General features: G+C 42.5%; 2 protein-coding genes, 1 long non-coding RNA gene and 1 pseudogene across 3 annotated transcripts; 3 read left to right on the forward strand and 1 right to left on the reverse strand.

The window, feature by feature from the left end:
- Positions 1-4678: 4678 nt before the first annotated feature.
- LOC4344883 (MEIOTIC F-BOX protein MOF-like) lies at positions 4679-7524 on the forward strand (annotated as a pseudogene).
- A 2945-nt stretch (positions 7525-10469) lies between these two features.
- Positions 10470-11572, forward strand: LOC9270413 (MEIOTIC F-BOX protein MOF-like). Its single transcript, XM_015792968.3, is given in 3 exon segments — positions 10470-10590; positions 10688-10941; positions 10943-11572. Coding segments are annotated over 3 exon segments (774 nt in total). The 5' UTR covers positions 10470-10589; the 3' UTR covers positions 11462-11572.
- Positions 11573-14105: 2533 nt separating this feature from the next.
- On the forward strand, positions 14106-14660 carry LOC112936154 (uncharacterized). Its single transcript, XR_010734593.1, has 2 exons — positions 14106-14243; positions 14403-14660. It is a non-coding gene; the product is annotated as an uncharacterized lncRNA (long non-coding RNA).
- A 914-nt stretch (positions 14661-15574) lies between these two features.
- On the reverse strand, positions 15575-21403 carry LOC4344884 (WRKY transcription factor WRKY24-like). Its single transcript, XM_066303515.1, has 4 exons — positions 20829-21403; positions 20650-20742; positions 15704-15858; positions 15575-15603 (listed from the first exon to the last, which is right to left on the reverse strand). The coding sequence occupies exons 1-4, from the start codon at positions 21401-21403 to the stop codon at positions 15575-15577; spliced, it is 852 nt and encodes a 283-aa protein (XP_066159612.1).
- Between the last annotated feature and the right edge of the window lie 299 nt (positions 21404-21702).

A 21702-nucleotide genomic window follows, 5' to 3' on the forward strand; every position in this document is an offset into this window, starting at 1 on the left:
GGTGGCCGTGCGCGCGTAGCGTATCGGTGCCGACTCGGTTTCATCTTCGTACATGGACCGGTACGGACTCTCAACGGTTTACAGAGTTGGATCGAGTCATTGAGCTACTCCTAAACGCAGTCTCATATAGCTTCAACTTTATACTCCCTCCGTCCCTAAATATTTAACGTTATTGACTTTTTTAAACATGTTTGACCGTTTGTCTTGTTCAAAAACTTTTATGAAATATGTAAAACTATATGTATACATAAAAATATATTTAACAATGAATCAAATGATAGGAAAAGAATTAATACTTACTTAATTTTTTAAATAAAACGAATGGTCAAACATTTTTAAAAAAGTCAACGTCGTAAATATTTAGGAATGGAGGGAGTACTTACTTAATAGGTGTGGATTGATTCTCGAAATTGCTACGTTTTAAATACTAACTAGAAAAAATGCATGTGCGTTGCAACAGAACAAACTAAAATTTTGATAAACAATAGATCCGTACTTTGAACTTTTCCAGAAATTCCTCAAACTCAATTCGAAATTTTGAAAGTGAATATGATTTTTCCTTTTGAATTATTTATTTCTTTATCTGCCTCCCCTTGTTCTAAATTTATTCGGGTTCTTATACATCAAAATCCATCCAAAGATAAAAAAAATCCTTATAGTCCCATGTTTTGATTGATGATGAACGAAAAAAAAATTGAATGGTAAATGAGAACGCTAAGATTTTCCTTTAAATACTTTGCGATCTTCCTAGACTATCTTTCATAATTTGATATAGTTTCAATAATTATTAATAATATTTTTTGAATTAAAAATTTGATTATACAATTAATCCTACACCGATCCCCTGTTGATCAAGCACAAGCACAAATATACCGATAACGTTCTCCTCCTAGCTCCTGGATAAGTACCGGTACAGAATAAACAGAAATCACTGGTTTAAAACTGGACAGATAAACGGTGTTGTAATTAATCCTAGGACTACGTGCTCTTGCAGTCTTGCTGATGGACTCATAGTGTGTATTCGTGGGTTGCGGCGGCAAGCGCAAAAACCAATTGAGTTAGAGACGGACGTATATGACCCAAGAAAACAAACGCACCATCAATTCAGTCACAGATGACGTACCAAAGTACTGGTGGAAACACCTTCACTTTTTACAATAGTAGAGATAAGTAGAGAATAATTCTCTTATTTGAATAAGCCACCGTCAGGCGTCAACATGGGTCATCAAATGCCCAATCAGAAATATTGACGACGATTTCTTCTAAGCTCCAAAAAATTAAACAATTAGAAAATTATCAATAAAAATTTCTTCTCAACTCCAAAAATTTACATCCTGTTGCAATGCACGTGAATTTTTGCTAGTATAATTGTAATGGAAAAATTAGAACTATTTGTACATTAGTTTTTACTAACATGGATCATCACGTGTGTATGCATGTCTCCAAGTTCTTCCGTGCATCAGTGCATGCCTCATCACTTAAAAACTAATTATGTGTCAGGACAGGTGAATCCACAAAGACACTGACACCAATTCGGAGACAACCAACCGCATTGGCCGGGGGCAGCAGGCATGCAGGAGGCCCAGCTGGCCCACGAAAATCCAACGCTCCTGCCTTGCTCGTTCGCTCGTGTACGCGATGAGGCGCAGAGCGGAATACCAAACCAATTTAATAAGGGTGATGTACGAAATATTTTTGACAAAAACATCTTAAATTTTTATAATAGACTAGAAAAAATGTCCGTGCGTTGCAACGGTTTAAAAAATTTTAATCTTACATATTACTTAAGTCCGCAGGATATCCTACTCTAGAAAGGAAGCTCAAGGTTGATCAACATGAGCTGGCCATTATTTGCTCAATAAAAATAGAAGCCCTTTTATGATTTTTGCATTCATGCACAACCTATACGCATGAATGCATTTAAAACAGCCAGTTAGACAGTTAATACTTTCTTGAGATGAAAATAGATAAATGACGGATACACAAATTTTACAAGAAAAATCCTTATGGGAAAAAAATCATAGATGTCGATTGACAATGGAATAGAGGAATTGGATTTAAATGTAGGGGATACATTGAATTTGTCGCACCCTTCCATGTGGCATACAAGAGATATATCAAGCGAAAAATCTAGGAGTCCTAATATGAAAAGACTTAAAGTACTATTAGGAAACTAATTTTGTAATACGAAGTCGTATTACCTAACTAACCCGAAAATACTGTATGTTGAAATTTGGATCACATATTTAATAATCTCCGCCTTGAGACGAATTTCCTCTTGTAGCATAAAAATCTTCATTCTCCTAACAACATCATGATGTGACAAAATCATTGTGCATCAAATAGTCACTTGGACTATATATAAAACCGTAAGACCCTTAATTCAGAAGAGGTACACCATACTTCAAACTGTCATTGGAAATAAATCATGAATCTGTTGGTATAAGTCTGTGTGAATTTAGCAGAAATGCGATATACTCTGCATGCAAAAACGAAGTATTTTGATCTTTATAAAAACCTCCTAGTAAACTGACATGTGAGCTTAGAAAAACTGAACCTAGAGTTGATTTACCCAAACAGAACCAAAGCATTAATGCAGATGAATTGTTTCCCTGGTATGAAAGAGTGTGCATGAAGCGATAATCTGGAAACCTCCTCCTAGTGCAAAAGCTGGAGTGGTAGGAGCAGCGAATAATTTTACTTGTCCTTCTCGGAAACCGTGCGAGTAGATGGATTGGTCTGTGCTTGCTTGCTTTTCCTGTGCCCATTGCGTTTCTTGCCCAGGACTGAAACGGATAGTCCCTCCGTTCAAAAAAAAAAAAAAAAAAAAAAAAAAAAAGACAAACCCTAGTTTCCATGCCAAATGTTTGACCGTTCGTCTTATTTAAAAAAATATAAAAAAAATTAAAAAGACAAGTCACGCATAAAATATTAATCATGTTTTATCATCTAACAACAACGAAAATACGAATTATAAAAATATTTCATATAAGACGGACAGTCAAAGTTGGACACGGAAACCCAGGGTTTGCCTTTTTTTTGGGACGGAGGGAGTACAACCCATATGAGTGGGGTAGTCGACCCAGAAACTGCAGGCAAGTCAAATCAGCAACGAACTTGGCGTCGCGGGGGAACCGGCAACTGGGCAAGTCAAATCGGACCCAGGCGACGTACGAAAGTTGTGGCAAAAACATCTTTAATTTTTACAATAGTAAAGATAAAGATAAAGAAAAGATAGAGATATACTAGAAAAAATGCCGTGCATTGCAACGGGTAAAAATATTTTTTTATTGATACATTAACTATTAACTATTAGGAGCTAAGCAATAAATTGAAACGTTAGGATCGGTATATATTATAATTTAAAAAGTTAATAAAAATCCTTCCTTTAGTTTTAGGCCCAAATTGGTCATTCATTCCTTCCTTTTCAAACCTAACCTAGTCTGATACCTCGTCAGCTCATGCCTATGTTCGGCATGCGGCTTCAATTGTGGACTGGGCACTCGCACTCGCATAGCCACTACTATTTTCAACCTCTAGCTTGCATAGCCACTACCATTTTCAATCTCCGAAAGACAATCTCGTGTCCGTATGATGCCGGAGCCAATCCTCCCCCATTAAATCCGATCGAATCTTTTTTGATGTCCTAAAATTGATGGGGGCTTTTGATCTACTCGATCTTCTCTGTCCGGTTTTCCCAAAACTGAAGAGAATTCACATAACTCGGGATAATAGGCTGGAGAAGCTTACCGGTTGGTCATCTTCAATGCAGATTAAATTCGACAAATTAAAGCTAAATCAAAAGGGAAAATCATAGGAAAAATGATGAGGAAGGAGTGAGGAATCTTTTTTTGCAATCAATTAGAGGAGGAAATACATGGGAGAAGCAGATCGACGTCGCGACAACGCTAGGGTTTGGCACGGGCGGGGCGGAGGCGCGCTGCACACATGGGATCGCGTGGGAAGAGATATATGGAAAAATATTAGGTATAGATAGATTTAGTTATACATAATAACTATAACTATTTATTACCTAATAACTTACTCTATGGCCTATCACATTTGGAAGATTATGGCTAGTCATTACACAAGTTACTTTTCTAGTAAAAGAAATTATACATTACTTGGGCCGGGGCCATGCAAGCCTCGATGATTTCAGCCCGCTCGTTGTCCGTTATATGTTAATCTATCCGATACTTGTAATACTTTTATTTCTTCTCGGTAATTAACCGAATAAGCAAACTGGAACAGAATCGGATCGGGAGACAAGAAAAATTGACGACGTACGAATATTTTAAGAATAACATCATTAATTTTTATAATAGTAGAGATAAAGATAAAGAAAAATAAAAAATAAAAAAAAATCTTGCAACCGGTGGGATCAGGACCCCCTGCAGTTGTAATAGGGACTGCAACTTTAGCAGTCGTTGCCTCACCGTTAGATCAAATAAGAAAAGCTCAGATTCGGCCAGGGTACTGTAGCACGCACATAAAGTCCTGTTGCGCACTGTAGCATGTTCTGTAGCTTATGCCGTTCATCAGCTTGATCCAACGGTTGTAAATGGATATGACTGCTTAACTTGCAGTCACTGTACTAACTACACTTGATCTTGATTCCAACCGGGGCCCACTCGCAGTTTCGGTATTTAGGGTTTTCCTTTTATTTTTTTAATCTTTTAGCGGCTCATAGTCATCTTCTCCAACCGCCGTCGGCCGCCTTCCCCCGTGCCGGCAACCGCCGCCGGCTCTGAAACGGCAAGAACTCACCGTCGATCGGACGAAATTTTCCGGTGAGTTCAATTCCCATCTCCTCCCCTGCAACGCAATATTCTCGAGGGACTCATCTTCTTGCAAATTCCTGGCGCAAGATGAGCGGGAGGCCCCGCGCAGGACATGTGTTCGACGAAATGCCTCCGAAGAAAGCCAAGCTGTCCGCCGGCGCCGGCGCCGGCGACCGCCTCAGCGCCCTCCCGGACGCGCTGCTGCACCACGTCATGTCGTTCCTGCGGGCGTAGGAGGTGGCGCGCACCTGCGTGCTCGCCCGCCGCTGGCGCCACCTCTGGGCCTCCGCGCCCTGCGTCGACCTCCGCGTCTGGCGCGGCGGAGGCCACCTCCCACACCCGGAGGAGTTCGCCAAGTTCGCCTACCGCTTCTTGCTCGAGCGGGACGTGTCCGCGCCGGTGGACACTCTCCGGGTGCTGTCCAGCCCCGTGTGCGACCCCGAGGTGGAGGATTACTCCACTTGCGATGTCGATGCGTGGATCCGTGCTGCCATCGAGCGGAGAGCCCAGGTGATCCATATTTCTCACCATCCGAAGGACGAGGCATTTAGTAACTTCGACCATGTCCCCATCATCTCCTGCCACCTCAAACACCTGAAGCTGTCTGGCTACTTGTTTCGACAAAGGACACTAATGCAGCTCTCTTCTCAGTGCCCTTCATTGGAAGTTCTAGAGCTCAAAGGCTGCTATCTGGATGGCCATCAGATATCATCTGCCTCTCTCAAGATCTTGACCATTGTCGAGTGCAGGATCATGGAGGGCTTCACCATCGCTGCTCCGAACCTCGTATCGCTGTGCTGCGTCACGCCATACCACCGTGCTCCCTTGTTTGAGAATGTGGGGTCACTCACACTGGATGCAGCCACTATCGTGCTTGATGATTCGTTTCTATATGCTGGTTATGAATACGAGTATGAAGACATCGATGAGGATGCGATCGAAGGAAACGGTAGCGAAGACGGTGAAGGTTCCTTGAATGATTCTGACTACGACAGTGATGCTGTCAGTGATGCAAGTACCTGTGAATACAGTGAGATTGCAAACAACTATGATGATGAAAAACAGCTTGTAGAGCATGATGAGGTACATAATCGAAGCAAAGGCAACTATCATGGCTATGATCACAGGTATAAAGCCAGACCATATAGGGGCTATCGCAAGAAGAAATTCAATGGTGGTAAAGTTCTAGGTGGTGATAATGTTCTTCACAGCCTATCGAATGCTAGAAGTTTGGAGCTATTAGCTGATGCTGGAGAGGTATAGTTACGAATCTTCTGCTATGTGGCAATACCCCTTAATATGGATTCATCAGTTATTTGCATTGCAGACACAAATACCTTTCTCAACTTCGTCAAACCTCCGTAGGAGTATTGCACTTGAGTGTAATCAAATTTTACGAAGTAAAGTTATTGTATAATAAAAATGTGTAGGCTGCTGACAGTTTTTTTTTTTGTCATTTTCTTTAGAACGTATCTACTAACTACTAAAGAGTTACTAAGTTTTAATTTTGCATAATCACATATTTAAGCACAGGTGTTGTTCTGTGAAATTCGTATTAGAAAGGTGGTTTTTTTTTTCATTGCTGTGAGCTGAACTTTTGTGATTGCAACAGTTGGATACACATGGAATTTACATATGTGTATCTTCACACTATTCCTACACATTTTTATACCAGAAATAAATTTGCATTTTTACTGAACGGTGCTGGTCCTTGGTAGTATAGCACCAAGCTATTCTTTACCTTTTCTAAACGCTGAACTAATTCATCTGTGTGTGCCATATGAAGGTGATTCTGAATAGGGAGCTGAAAACATGCCCAACTTTTAGTAACCTGAAGACATTGTCCCTTGGTGAATGGTGTATGGGTGCTGACTTCGGTCCATTAATTTCCTTCCTGCAGCATTCACCAAATCTGGAGAAGCTTTTCCTTGAACTTAAATTGGTACATATATTTATATCTGTCGAATTTGCTTGATGCTTTACACTTTTCATATTTCGACAAATCAATTATAGCACATATTCACTAATAATTATCTTCTTCTGCAATCCAAAAAAAAGGATTATGACAACACACAGGCAATGAAAGAAGGTACCAAACCAAAGGGATGCTCATTTGCTTGCACACACCTTAAAATGGTAAAGATCAAATGCTCTATTGATGATGTGAGAGTCCATTGGTTGGCACAGTTGTTCAGGACTAACGGCGTACCCATTGAGAATATCTTTGTGCGTCAGACTAGCAGCACTTGTGAGTGATACTTCTCTTGTAACTCTCATCTCTGATGAAGTTGCAGTACCGTCATACATTATTACTGTTTTTGTTAGATGGAAAGCATTTGGTTCACTTGATGTTCTTTGTGGTGCATGATCGAAAACCATAAACTAATATGTTTTGTTTTCTGACATATCCTCCAGGCCTTCCCGCCAGACCATGGTAATGTGAAGCTAGAGGGTGGGACCAATAATATCTTATGATCTTGTTCAATATGATAATTTCGCTTTATCACATTGTATTTAGCAGGGTTCTGAAGGGTAAGCATCTGCACTGATCATGCTGGGATTACAGAATATGTGATGCTTCTTTTGAGTGCATTGGAACTATGTATATATGGCTACCTTAACGCGAAAATGATCTTATCTAGTGGAATGATTTTAGCTATGTTATCTCTAGCTTGAGGTCGGCTTCTTCCTGAAACGATTTGACGAGTTCTTTTTGCTTAATGCTATAACTGAAAGTGTAATATGTTCAATCTTCTATGTGTGGTAAAAACGCTGTGGTTGCTGGATTCGATACTTGTGACATAAAAACTTTGTACAGCGACGAGCCATTACCAATGCGCATATGAAAGACATGTCCAGTCTTGCATGGATGGTAAAGCCCCTGTGGATGCAACAAGTCAATTAGTTCTCTCTGGGAAAAAAAATAGTAATACATGCAACAGTAGTTTTCATATGTTGCATTAGTATGCTATATAATCAGCACTCAGCAGTAATCGTCGTTCCGAATCAGAAGTAGAAGTATCAATCTCATCTTTTTAGACAGTCCAGCGAAGATAAAACCGGCCAGAATTTTATGAAGAGAGAGAGAGAAACCACAACATGGAAACCAAAGTACAACAAACGCTGTGTTTAGTTCCAAAATATTTTTTCAAACTTTCAACTTTTCTATCACATAACTTCTCTATACACACAAACTTTCAATTTTTTCGTCACATCATTTCAATTTCAATCAAACTTCCAATTTTAGTGTGAACACCCAAAGTTTATTGTAGCCCTTGACTACTACGGTCACTGCCGAAAGGGCAACTCTACGAGGCTACGACCAAACTATTACAAATCCGTAGCCTCTGCTCATATTTCCGAAAGATCTGTGCCAATGTCATGGTATCAAATGAATCCAGAATATTTTTTCAGACGCGTGCCAATGGGACATAGCTTTATCACTTGATCAGTATATACAGAGTACGGACCAACATGAGACTTGGTCAGGTCACCGGTTATCGAATGTATGACTAACTTAGGAGGGGATGTGACCTCTTCTAAGAGGATGAATCTGACTAGGTTAAGTTTTTTTTGGACGGAGGGAGTAAGCTTTGCTAATTTGGCATCGTACGTTTTGTTCAGATATATGATGGACGGGGACGGAACGGATTTACGATTTTACGGTTGATGAAATCATACAGTTCGTCATATCATTATCTGAAAAAAATACAGTCCGTCATATTAAAAAGGAATAAGTCCACTTTCCTTCCCTCAACTCATGGCCGTACATGAATAGCATCCCTCAACCGCAAAACCGGGTATATCCCCCAACTCTGAAAACCGTTGCAAATCAACTCCCCGGCGGTTTTAGAAGCGGTTTTGTCCTACGTGGCAATTGACTTGCTTATGTGGTAGTTGACTTGCTAAGTCATCCAGCGGGACCCACATGTCAGCAGTCTCCACCTCATCTCATCTTCTCCCTCATCTCTTCCCCTCTTTCTCTTTCATATCTTCCTCTTCTCACCTTCTATCAGCAGGGCGGCAACGACGGCGCACGGGGGACGAGCTCGTCGGCTAGCCGCGCCGCGCGCGCGGGGGGAGCGGCTCGGCTCGAGCACGCAGAGGAGGCCGGAGGGCGCCAGGGCATTGTCTGAGAAGGGGTCGTGGAGGACGAGGTAGCCCCTCCAAGTCGGGGGCCGCGCACGGGGGAGGAGCTCGCCGGCCGTCCGCACGTGGGGATGATCTCGCCGGCCGTCCTCACGCGAGGAGGATCTCGTCGACCGGCAGCGCGCGGGGGAGGAGCTCGCCGGCTGGCCGCGCGCAGGGGAGGAGCTCGCCGGCCGTCCGCGCGCAGAAGAAGCTCGCCGGCCGTCCGAGAAGGAAGCCACTGGGGTTGTCGCCGAGCGCTGGGTTGTGCTGCAGCAGTGCAGCATGAGGACGGAGAGGCTCCGGCACGGGGACGACGGCGGCGTTGCCCGCAGCTGCGCATGGCGGACACCCTCTCCGCGTCGCGCGCACGCTAGAAGAACTCCGCTAGCTTGTTTGCTGTTTGCTCGTGTTCTGTTCGTTCCCCTTTCTTGTTTCGCGTGATCGCCGGCGTCTTCTCTGAATTCGGCAACCACCATGTGCTACTTGTCTTGCCGTTGATCTTGCTGCTCGATTCTATCGCCTCGCGCCCTCGCCTCCGCTTCTTGATTTTTTCCTTTCCCGTTTTTTGAAGGGAATCATGGTGAGGGAGAAGATGAGATGAGGTGGAGATGTTAGCCCAAACACTCACTTGCACACACACAGCTCTCTCTCTCTCTCTCTCTCTTTCACTCGATGAAACACACACATACAGAGGAGGCAATGACAGAGGAAGAAGATGAACAGCACGCAATGAAACAAAGAGACGCAAGGAAATTTCTTGTCACTACACACCAGTGAACCACCACACACTTCACTTTCTATTCTCCACACATTAATCACACACTGATTACATGCTTAAATAGCACACACGCGCAGCAGCACACTAGCCACGTTTTTTCCACACTAACCGGCCACCAGTCACATGACTTAGCCACTAATTAACCACTAATCACGTCTCTATGCATGCAGGCCATATCTCCTTGCATGCAAATGCACTAACACACATGCAACACAGCTAACTGATCCACAATCCATGCCACTACTCAAGCTACTTGACTTGGCCACTACTCCCAGCCGATATCCACCTATAGCTTCCTACATGCAAGCACTTACATGCAGATCATGGATTTTCTTGATCAAGCTAACTCATGCACGCACTAATCACAACTCACACAATAAACAACAAGATTAAGTCTAACAGGAGATTGCTGACATGTGGGTCCCGCTGGATGACTTAGCAAGTCAACTACCACCTAAGCAAGTCAATTGCCACGTAGGAATAAACCACTTCCAAAATCGTCCGGGGAGTTGATTTGCAACGGTTTTCAGAGTTAGGGAAGGGTTATACTCGGTTTTACGGTTGAGGGAAGCTATTCATACACGGCCATGAGTTGAGGGACGAAAAGTGTACTTATTCGTAATAAAAATCGGAGGGATTTAAAGCTATACGTACTCCTGTGAATGCCCAGACATTTAAGCCGTGTGGTGAAGAACGGCCTGGTTAAGCATTTGGGCCTAGAATAGAGGGCCCATATTGGCTCGCTTATCTATTTCGTTAGTTTTCATTTTTTAGAGCCCAGGAGCGGCTCATCGGCCATCGCCAACACATTTGATCTTCTCTTCTCCTGCCCCGGCGAGGCGGCGACCGCCGGGATTGAAGCGGCGAGAACTCGCCATCTTTTCCGACGAGTCAAACCTAGTAAGCTCAATTTCCTTCCCCTCCCCTCCCTTCCCCAGCCACCGCAACCTTCTTCTCCAGAGATTGATTTCGTTTCAAATTCCCGACGCAAAGAAAGTGACCAAAAAGATGAGCGGGAGGCGGCGCGCGGGACATGTGTTCGACGAAATGCCCCCGAAGAAAGCCAAGCCGTCCCGCGGGGGCGGCGCTGCGGAAGACCGGCTCAGCGCCCTCCCCGACGCGGTCCTGCACCACGTCATGTCGTTCCTGCGGGCGTGGGAGGTGGCGCGCACCTGCGTGCTCTCCCGCCGCTGGCGCCACCTCTGGGCCTCCGCGCCCTGCGTCGACCTCCGGCGTCTGGGGCGGCGGAGGCCACCTTCCGCCGCCGGAGCGGCTCGCCAGGTTCGCCTACCGGTTGCTGTTCGAGCGGGAGGTGTCAGCGCCGGTGGACATTCTCCGGGTGATGTCCAGCCCCGACGGCGAAGGGGAGGAGGATTACACCACTTCAGATGTCCAGACGTGGATCCGTGCCGCCATCAAGCGGAGAGCTCGGGTGATCCAGCTTACCGACCATCCAATGGATGAGGCGTTCTTTAACCTGGGCTTCGTCCCCATCATCTCCTGCCACCTCAAACACCTGAAGCTGTCTGGTTCTTTACTGTGGAACACGACGCTAATGCAGCTCTCTTCTCAGTGCCCTGCTTTGGAAATTCTAGAGCTCAAGAAATGTTCTCTGCACGGCCATGAGATTTCATCCACCTCTCTCAAGAGCTTGACCATGGTGAAGTGCAGGATCATGGCAGATGTCACCATTGCTGCTCCGAACCTCGTGTCTCTGCGGCTCTGCGCTGCATCAAGCCATACCACCGAGCTCCCTTGTTCGAGGATATAGGGTCACTCATGTTGAGTATTATGTGTTTAGGGGTATATTAGTAATTTCCTATCTCTATTGTACTCATATATGCCCTTTGGGCTAACACAATAGTAACTGTTCATTCTCCAATTTCCCCTAAATTGTGACATGGTATCAGAGCAAGAGCAAGGGATCAAACCCTAACGTCGATCCGGAGTCCACGCCGGCACGCCGGTGGCAGCTCGCCACCGGCGAGCCCATCCAATCCGTGCACATCCTCGTCAGCTTCGTCGTCCACCACCGTCGAGCCGTCAATCGTGGCAGCCAATCGTTTCGTCGTTCGTCCACAAGCAGCAAGCAGATCCAGTCAGCACAAGCAACAAGCAGCATCAAGCAATCAAATCCACAAGCAAGCAGCGGATGCATGAACAAGCATTCAGATCCAGTTCTTCGTCACCACGTCAGTCGTAGCCAGGCCGTACTCGTCGCGGATCTTGTCGTCGCGTCTCGCCGTGGCTCGTCGTTGTCGCCGCATTCCCATTGGCCGGTCGCGGCGCTCTCTTCATCGCCGCCAGCGCCGTCCTCCTCCCATGTCAGTCGTCCAGCTTTCCGTCCGCCGCCTGCGCGCGTGACCATCTGCATCGTCGCCGCACAGGTCAAGGTCCTGGTCCTCTTGGTCTAGCCTGCTCTGTTCTCTCTGCTTCTCCACATAGATGCTTGGAGACTGGTTACTGGACTTAACAGCAACAAGCCATCGTCTTCCCTAATATCAAGTAGCAGCGACAGCAATTTGCAAGTGTCATGCAGATCCACCTTGTTCCATATTCAAACATCAACAAATAGCAGTAGAGAAGCCCATATCGAGTTATGCTTCCCTCATCATGCAGCCGGCCTCTGCTCTTGCCGGATTTGTGAAGCCATCCATAGTCTCAACTATCTTGATTGTTGAATTGTTCCATCAACAGATCTATTTTGTGTTTGCTATGCTTGCTTACTGCTGCCATCAACAAGTCAATTAATATCCTTTGGTCTTGCAAACATATCATTGTGCTTCAGTTTGAGATAGGCAACAGAAAACCAAGGCACAGCCCTGTGCATGTCCTTTTGATTTTGATATTGCTTCTTGTCATCTGCATCAATTGTTCTCTTATGTCTTTTGCTAGTATCCTAAGTCATTTGCTAGTATATCAATGTCATCTACAAATCAATTTCCTATGTTTCCTATCAAGTCCATCAAAGTCCATCGGTTCGTCGAAGTCATGCTTGTCAATCATTATCACTATCTCGCTCGCTCCATGTCGAAGTTAGCCTTCTATCATCACCAGAAGCTCCACGTCGGAGCTGATCTTTGTCATATCACCAGCTCCCCATCGGAGTTGACATCATCATCAATCATTGAAGGGCCGAAGAACAGTTTGTGAAGGTCCTTCATCTCGTCATCATCACCGTCTCTGAATCAGTGAAGAGCCAAAGAACAGTTTGTGAAGGCTTTTGGTACTAAGGGCTGAAGAACAGTTTGTGAAGGCTCGAGGTCTACTTCATTGAGGATAGGATGGTTTTCTCTTCTTCTAATTCATTCAAGAGCAATGCTTCGACAACATCTTCAAACATGGACTTTGTATTTATAGTAGTGTGTCATTTATCTTGTGTTTAGTTTCAAATGCAATGCTATTGTATACACATTGCATTTGAGCAGGGGTGTTGAGTATTATGTGTTTAGGGGTATATTAGTAATTTCCTATCTCTATTGTACTCATATATGCCCTTTGGGCTAACACAATAGCAACTGTTCATTCTCCAATTTCCCCCAAATTGTGACAACTCACACTGGCCACAGGCACTATTGTGCTTGATGATTCACTTTTATGTGCTGGTTTTGATTACCAGTACAAAGACTTCGATGAGGATGCAATTGATGGAATCAATAGCGATGATGGTGAAGGTTGCACGAGTGATTCTGACTACGATGATAGTGACGCGAATACCTGTGAATACAGTGAGATTGCAGATGACTATGATGATGAAAAACAACGTCAAGAGCATTGTGAGGGGCATAATCCGATTGATGATTATGATGATGAAAATCAACATGAAGAGCATGGTGAGGAACATAATCAAATTGGACTTGATGAAGTTCTTGGTGGCCATAATGTTCTTCACATCCTATCAAATGCTGAAATTTTGGAGCTATTAGCTGATGGTGGAGAGGTATAGCTATGAATCTTCTTCTGCTCCCTGTTACATAACATTTTCCCTTAATGCGGATACATTAATTATTTTCATCATTACATAAGAAAAAAGCTTTCTCAATTTCTATGCACTGAACAAATTACTTGTATGTTCTATATGAAGGTGATTCTTAATAGAGCGCTGAAAACTTGCCCAACTTTTAGAAACCTGAAGACGTTGTCCCTTGGTGAATGGTGTATGGGTGCTGACTTTGATCCACTAGTTACATTCTTGCAGCATTCACCTAATCTGGAGAGGCTTTTCCTTGAACTTAAATTGGTGCGTGTATTTATATTATAATATATCGGTTGCTTGATGCTTCACATTTTTCATATTTTGACACGTGAGTTTTAGCACATGTCCATTGATAATTTATCTTCTTCTGCAAACAAAAACAAAAAGGATTACTACAGCATACAGGCAATGAAAGGAGTTACCAAAGCAGTGGGAAGATCATTTGTTTGCACACACCTTAAAATGGTGAAGATCAAATGTTCTATGAATGATGCTAGGGTCCATTGGTTGGCACAGTTGTTCAGGACTAATGGCTTACCTATTGAGAATATCTTTGTGCGTCAGACTCGCAGCATTTGTGAGTGATACTTCTCCTGTGAATTGCATCCCTGATGAAGTTGCAGTTCCCATCGTACATTATTACTTCTTTTGTTTGATGAAAGGCATTTTGTTTACTTGATGCTCTTGTGGTGCTTGATTAAAAACCATAAACTGATGTTTATGTCATGTCCTCCAGGGCTTCCCACCAGACCACAGTAACGTGAAGCTAGAGGGAGGCTGTCGTGAAGAAGCTGCACCGGTGGTGGGACCAATAATATCTTATGATCTTATTCAACATGATAATTTCGCTTATCACATTGTATTTAGCAGAGTTCTGAAGTGCAGAGCATCTGCGCTGATCATGCTGGAAGTACAGCATGTGATGCTTCTTTTGAGTACATTGGAACTAAGTATATATGGCTACCTGAATGCGAGAATGATCTGATCTAGTGGAATGATTTTAGTTATTTCCCTCTAGCTTGAGGTTGGCTTCTTCCTCGAACGATTTGTTGAGTTCTCTTTGCTTGAATGTTATAACTGAAAGTGCAATATGTTCAGTCTTCTATGCCTGGTAAAAACGCTGTGGTTGCTGGATTCGGTTAGTTCTTACGACAAAGAAAAACGTTGTACAGCGACGAGCCATTGCCAATGAGCATATGAAGAACATGTTCAGTCTTCTATATATGGATGGTAAAACCTCTTGTGGATGCAACGAGTCAATTAGTGCTCTCTGGGAAAAGAGTAATACATGCGACAGTAGCTTTCATATCTTGCATTTGTATGCTATATAATCAGCAGTAATCGTTGTTCCAAATTGAAGTAATTTCTTCTTTTTCTCTGGTCCGGCGAAGGTAAAATTATATTAAGAGAGAAATTAAAGAAACCACAACATGGAAAAACTACAACAAAGTTTATTGTAGCCGTTGACTACTACAGTCACTGCCGACAGGGCAACTCTACACAAATCCGAGAAAAGACACTAAAGCTCAAGCTAGGAAGGAGAGTGCAGCTTCTTGACATGCCACACCCACAGTTCTTGTTTTTTAGATGATGGTTAAAATCCGCCCTTTGGTTAAACACAAGCTAGAGCCCCTTATTACATTCATCTTGGTGTATTTGACTGAGTTTTAATAAAGCTTCCATATCAAAAAAATTACATAGTTCTTGGCTCAAAACCAAGTATAAAAGTATCTACTGACAACTCCTCCATGATATATAGCTGAAAATAGCAAGACCAGTGGCCTGATCGTATTTTCGAAGATCTGACATTCCGTTCCTTCCAAATCATCCAAGTGGAAGGCTCAATTGACTGCGAGATCTGCTGAGAGTATGCAGAAATGAAGATAGCGAACTAACCATAGATGTATTTCAGCTTCCACCGTTTTCATCACCTGTTTCTGTTAACCAACAGGCAGGAACATCACAGTTACAGTCAGCAATACTAAATACTAGGTTCACTACATGTTGAATGATATGAAGTATATAGCTGCACTGTACCTGAGGATTTTATCCAATCCTGAGTGCAGATGAGGGCTTCCACTATCTCAGGACTAAGCTTTCGATTGAAAAGGCTCACCCGTTCATCAGTTTCGTCGAAAGCAGACTCAGCAGAAACCGCACTTCCAGGTATTGCTAAAATGTCGCGTGCAAGCCTAGCAAGAGTTGGATACGTCAACGCATTATCCTTCCACCATTTCAGGATATCAAATTGTTCATTTTGAGGACAAAGTCCCCCTTCAAGGTACAAAGTCAGTTCTCTGAATTCCCCGAGTGCCGATTGCCCAATGTCATTTTGATCGGTGCCATGTAATGAATCATTACCATCTCTATCCATCTGTAAGTCATTGTTCCAATGATTAACTAGTTCACCACTTTGCTGATCAGCATTACAGGAGTATTGAAGAAAGAGCTCATAAATCTTTCCACGCACTTCCAGGATGCACAATTTGGCACCAGTACCGAAAGCTTGTTTGAAACACTGTTCAAGATACCTTAATTTGAACCTGGGATCTAGAACAACAGCCAAAGACAACCACACGTAGCATTTTCTCCATAGATTGTCAAATTTTTTCAGCATATCATCAATATCGATGATGCGCTTAATGTTTATCTTTTTGGATGATTCCTTCAGAACTGTTCCCAAACTCCAAATTACATGAAAATGTGAGTTGAAAGCCACGTTCTGTCTGGAAAGTACATCAATTGCATGGTAAATTGGCCTTGCAAGATCACAAAAGTTTTTTGTTGCTTCTAGTCTTTCAGGAAATGGTTTCCGTAGAAACATTTTCAAATGCGCCGCGTCAGGGTTTGGGAATTCTTTTACAAACTGCAAAGCAGCCTCAAATAAGTAGTAAGTCAAATGCCATTTCTGTGAACCAAAAGATGGTTGGCTTAGGTGCAGGCGCAACAAAATTTCCTTGTATTTTTCCAGACGAATTGCTGAGCATGTCATGTACTCAAACCATTCCCGACTTGCTTCCAGGACGTATCTTTCAAGAGTATAACCAAACAAGCCATGAAGCGCGTTTATCATACAAGGCACAATTAATAACTTATATTTAGCAAGAAGGAAATTCTGTCCTGCTGCTGTCATAGTCTCCTCCAAATCCAATATAACTTCATTACCTATATTCGTTGGCAATGCAATTCCTAAAAGCTTCTTCTCAAGATTCCAATCTTGGACTGCTGCTTTTATTAGAGCCTTGTTAGTCTTTTCAGTACCATATTCATAGCTTGCATTTCTTATATTCGAGAAGGACTTCCAGTTGGACAGAATACTGACATAGTGCTCAGCTTCAAGGGCCTCATCTCCAGAAAATTGGAATCTTATGATCTTTCTATTCAACTTCCACTCCTTGTCAATAAAATGTACAGTGAAACAGAGGAATTGTTTACATTCAGGGGCCCACCTTGTTACGGATAAGAAAACTCCTCCAGGTTTAAGTGCTATTTCCTCTTTTAGCTTCATCTTTTCATTCTGAAAAATGCTGAGGAACTTCTCTTCAATTGCAGCCTGTGGCACAATATTATATGTAGGACAGATGCCAGCAAAAAACTTCCTAAAATTTGCACTGGTTGTCACTGAAAACGGGCAAAGGTTGGAGACTAAAGCCCTTGTAAGCAACTCAAGAGATGTTTCCTGATCAAATTCCCAGTTATTTGCATCAGATGAATCAAGTCTTGAAGATGACCATTTTTGCTGTATCCTAGTATCTCTGCATTGTCCAGGACATATCTTTAGATGTCGACGCAGGTGGCTTGTTCCTCCAGAACTTTTTCCACTAAGGCACTTTTTACAATGCTTACATTCTGCACTTTGAATTTTTCCAACACTTAACACAGCTGTAAATTCCTTCCATACCTTGGACTTTGATCTTCTATTTTCACTGGCATCAGAGATCAGTCGTCGGAAATAGAAGTCAAAAGCATGCAAATCATTCCATTGAGAAGGGAAGTTTCATAGACCACAAAAAGAGAAAAAGGTCCAACGCTTTTAGGCAAAAGGGAAAAGCATTGTATAAGGCAGTACTGATACTAACCAGTGACAAAAGAGAGAGACTGTGTCTACAAGGTTAACCAATTGTTTTTTTTAGATAAAAGGCTTTTTGAGCCCTGCTTTTATAGAAAGCATAATAGGTTAACCGATTGTCTATATAAGTAATTTTAAAATTAATTCTCAGGTGAACAACTTTCTTAACTTCTTTTAATAAATAACTTGCATAATGTTCCAAACTGTATAAGCTCAGTAGTTGGAAGGGAAAGTTTTTGTCAACAGGAGGGAGGTTAGTCCTCATCAATTCAGTGCTAAGCAATCTAGCGATGTATATGCTAGAGGTATCTTAAAGAAACTAGACTATTATATATCCAGATTTTTTTTGGCAATGTGATGAACAGAAAAAGAAGTATATGCTGGCCAAAATGGAGTGACTTTGCAAACCCAAGGAGTGTGGAGGTTTAGGGATTCAGAACCTAGAGATTCAAAATAAGTGTATGCTTAGTAAATGGATCTTTAAGTTAATCAATGAAGAGGGAATTAGGAAAAATTTGCTTTGGAAAAATATTTGGCAAAAAAAAAACATTCTATAGGTTCAAAAGCAACAAAGAGATTCTCATTTCTGGGCTAGTCTCATGACAGCAAAAGAATCCTTCCAACTACTTGGACACTTTAAAGTGAGAAATGGGAAACACGTTAGATTTTGGGAGGATTGTTGGATGGGAAACAAATTTCTTGAGAAAGAATTTCCTAATTTGTACAACCTAGTTTAGAATAAGAATACAGTAGTTGCTAAGGTTTTGGAAACGATACCGTTGAATGTGTCCTTTAGAAGAGCGATAGTTGGGAAAAACTTGGAAAATTGGTATGTCATTGTCTCGAAAGTGGCTAATGTTAATTTGACAAGTGAACATGACCAATTCATATGGAAAATTAATAAAGAAGGGTTGTTCACCGTAAACTCTATGCATAAGTTACTTATGTTTAATGGAGTAATACCTAGGAAATCTTTAATTTGGAAGCTAAGAATTCCATTAAAGATTAAGATTTTCCTATGGTATCTGAAAAAGGGGGTGATTCTAACAAAGGATAATCTAGCTAAGAGAATATGGAAGGGTAGCTTACTATGTAGCTTTTGTAGCTCTGATAAGTCGATACAACACCTTTTCTTTGATTGTACAATGGCTAGATACATATGGAGTGCGGTTTATTTTACTTTCGAGATTAGACAACCCAGAAGTTGCGCTCATATGTTTGGTAATTGGTTGAATGGTTTTGAACCTAAACTCAAAAGACAAACTTGGGAGGGCAGCAATTTGTTGGGCTTTGTGGCTTAGTACGAATGACATAGTCTTAAACGGCTACAATTAATCATATTTCTTTCTTACGGGTAATATTCAAGGCAACTCATTGAGGAAGGCTTTGGTCTTTGCTTCTTAAAAAAGTTGGAGAGGAAGTTCAAGTCAACTGCAGAATTCTGGAGAAGCGAGTTATGGAGTTCTTTTCTACCTTTGGATGGAATTTTTGAAGAAGAATTGAAGCTTAGCCTTTATTCCTCTTTAATCATTTGTTAAACTTTTATTTGTGTGTTCCTATGTAATTGGAGGAGTCTTATGTACTCGTGAGTCGTGACTATGGTTTTGGCTGTGTACACCCTCACAAGGTGTAGAGGCCGGGTTTAATATAATCCATTATCTAAAAAAATGTTCTAGACTATACATAAAGAGTGCAATGTTTTGCTCAATCTAAGAACTTAAATGTTCAAATAAGAAAGAATAGCCATTAAGAGTAGTTATTTGGTTATGCCATTCAAAACTAGAGCATGAACACCATGAATTACCCAGCTCCATAGTTTTGCTCCCATAGTTGTCAATATAAAAAAAACTCATGGAAATTCTACTTAAGAGATGCCATATATGCCACATTAAATTTGAAAAGAAATTGTCAGGTTGCTATTTCTTTACCTGGAAAGATTCACACACAAAGACAACAACGATATATAACATAATTCATGATAGCTCTTATTCTGATGGTTTAGCAATGCAAATAGGGCCATTCATTAACTGGATCATACAAGTTAATGCATCTCATGACATCACTATAATGAACTTCCATTCATATGCTATATGTTGGCAACTTTTTTGGCAAGAAGACAATCACGATCGGGACACCTAAACGCCTTGCGGTAATATAGAGTCGCCAACCACCCCGATCTAGCCAAACGCCAAATCAAGATGGGTTTTGTAGAAAGAAAAGCTAAACCGGCTAGCAGAGCCGATTTAGAGATCAAAAACAGCCTCTAGGCCGATTTAGATCGATATGAGGATAACTACCCGTCTCGTGGGCGAACGAAAGGTTTACAGGACAAACCTACAAAGGGGTAATCGCACTCTCGCAATGACGGCGGACGATTTATGGTGCAAATCGACAAAGATGGACTAAACTAGGGTAAAGTAGAAAACATGGCTGAAAAGTAAAAGAACGATTCGATTGTAGAGATTGTTGAGGGAGAGATCCATCTCAATCGAACCGGCCTTTTCCCTTAAATAGGGGTTGGTCTTGCCTCCTACAAGTCCTCCTCCACGTCCAATTCGGGGTAGAAACCAATGGAAACCCGAAACATACCTTCCCAAGCAAGGAAACCTGAGACCCGACGAAAACTTACTCGGGCTCGGACTCAGTTGGTGGCCACATGCCGCCGGTCAGACCGTCCCTCAAGCCTCGGTCTAACCGGCCCATACACGGCGGTTAGACCGGCCTAGTGGAGGAAACCGACGACTTTCCAAAATCTGGGTAATTTTCCTTATTTTGAGCTTAGGAGCCAAATTTGGGTGTAAACACTATCGTAGTACCATTTCATGTACTTTGGTTTATGTCCAAGAGTGAAACTAAAAATAGAGGGAAAGAAGAAAGTCATAGAGAGCAGCAGCTCGTGAGTCACTGGGATTACCTTCGGCAATAATTCTTACGTTGCTGACAGCCGTTACCCGTAACATCAACCTCAGTTGCAGTTTGAGCGGTGATATCTTGAGCTGCACCATGTCTGTCCAGCAGAAATACCCAATTTATGCACTGGACCTTGTAAAAATCAAACTATGGAAGTAACAAAAATTCAGTTAAATTGAGCACCTTTCTATTGCATTGGCATCAGCAGCAGCACCGTCACCATCAACTCTTGCTTCATTAGCATCATCTTCCTCGCTGTCACCCAAACCAGATTGTAGCTCATCTTCCTCCTCATTCATAGGCATTGCAACTGAAGGCCTGATAACCCCTGCTGCCTGTAATATCTCACCAACAGGGATTGCATCCAGCGTAGCTGAACCTTCTCCAAACACCCTTTCTGATGAGAGTGGATGGTTGTGACTGCCCTTACATACTGTTTTCTTGATCTGTCCATCTGCGGAGCGTGTCACGGATTTCTCGGCACCGCAGTTTGCTTGAGAACATTCATAGTAGAATTTCTGATGGCACCCACCCTGAACTACTTTCTGCCCACAAATTCTCCAGTTGTAGCCATCATATTCAGGTGGGTGTGTGTCTATGATCTGAGAAGTTGTGTGAGATGGCAGAACCTGCATCTGCATTACTGCTAAGTTGGAAGAAGAGCCGGCATACGGCTGCGTGTTAAATTGTTCTGTCAGCCAGCTGCGAAATCTTTGATCGGCCATGCCGTCCTGAGCTTGACCTGACTGGTTCTCCATTTCTTTTCAGCCCCGGTTGGAATGCAAGAAATTTCTTAGATTCCTAGAGGGAATTGGGAACTGAACAATTCTTGTGATACCCTATGAAATCAACCATGCCTTTCTGAATAGCTTCTCTGCCGTTTCAATTACACGCAAGGTACGCGGCATGAGCAAATCCAAGGCAATCTGTTCTACGGACTGTAATCGAGAAGGAAAATGAATCCTATGCACAGTTTTTTAGAGAAAAAGAAAACTCATGTAAAAACCGATATGAAATATCAAGAGAAAGGCTGGGGAGAGAGAAGCTAATCAACAAC

This window comes from Oryza sativa, chromosome 8, assembly GCF_034140825.1.
Source record: "Oryza sativa Japonica Group chromosome 8, ASM3414082v1".
Lineage (NCBI taxonomy): Eukaryota > Viridiplantae > Streptophyta > Magnoliopsida > Poales > Poaceae > Oryza > Oryza sativa.

Coding starts and splice junctions, on each gene's coding strand:
- LOC4344884 (XM_066303515.1), bottom strand. CDS start 21,403: ATGGAGAACCAGTCAGGTCAAGCTCAGGACGGCATGGCCGATCAAAGA. Junction 20,743..20,828: donor GATGCCAATGCAATAGAAAG/GTGCTCAATTTA, acceptor TCTGCTGGACAG/ACATGGTGCAGCTCAAGATA. Junction 15,604..15,703: donor GGATTGGATAAAATCCTCAG/GTACAGTGCAGC, acceptor GTTGGTTAACAG/AAACAGGTGATGAAAACGGT.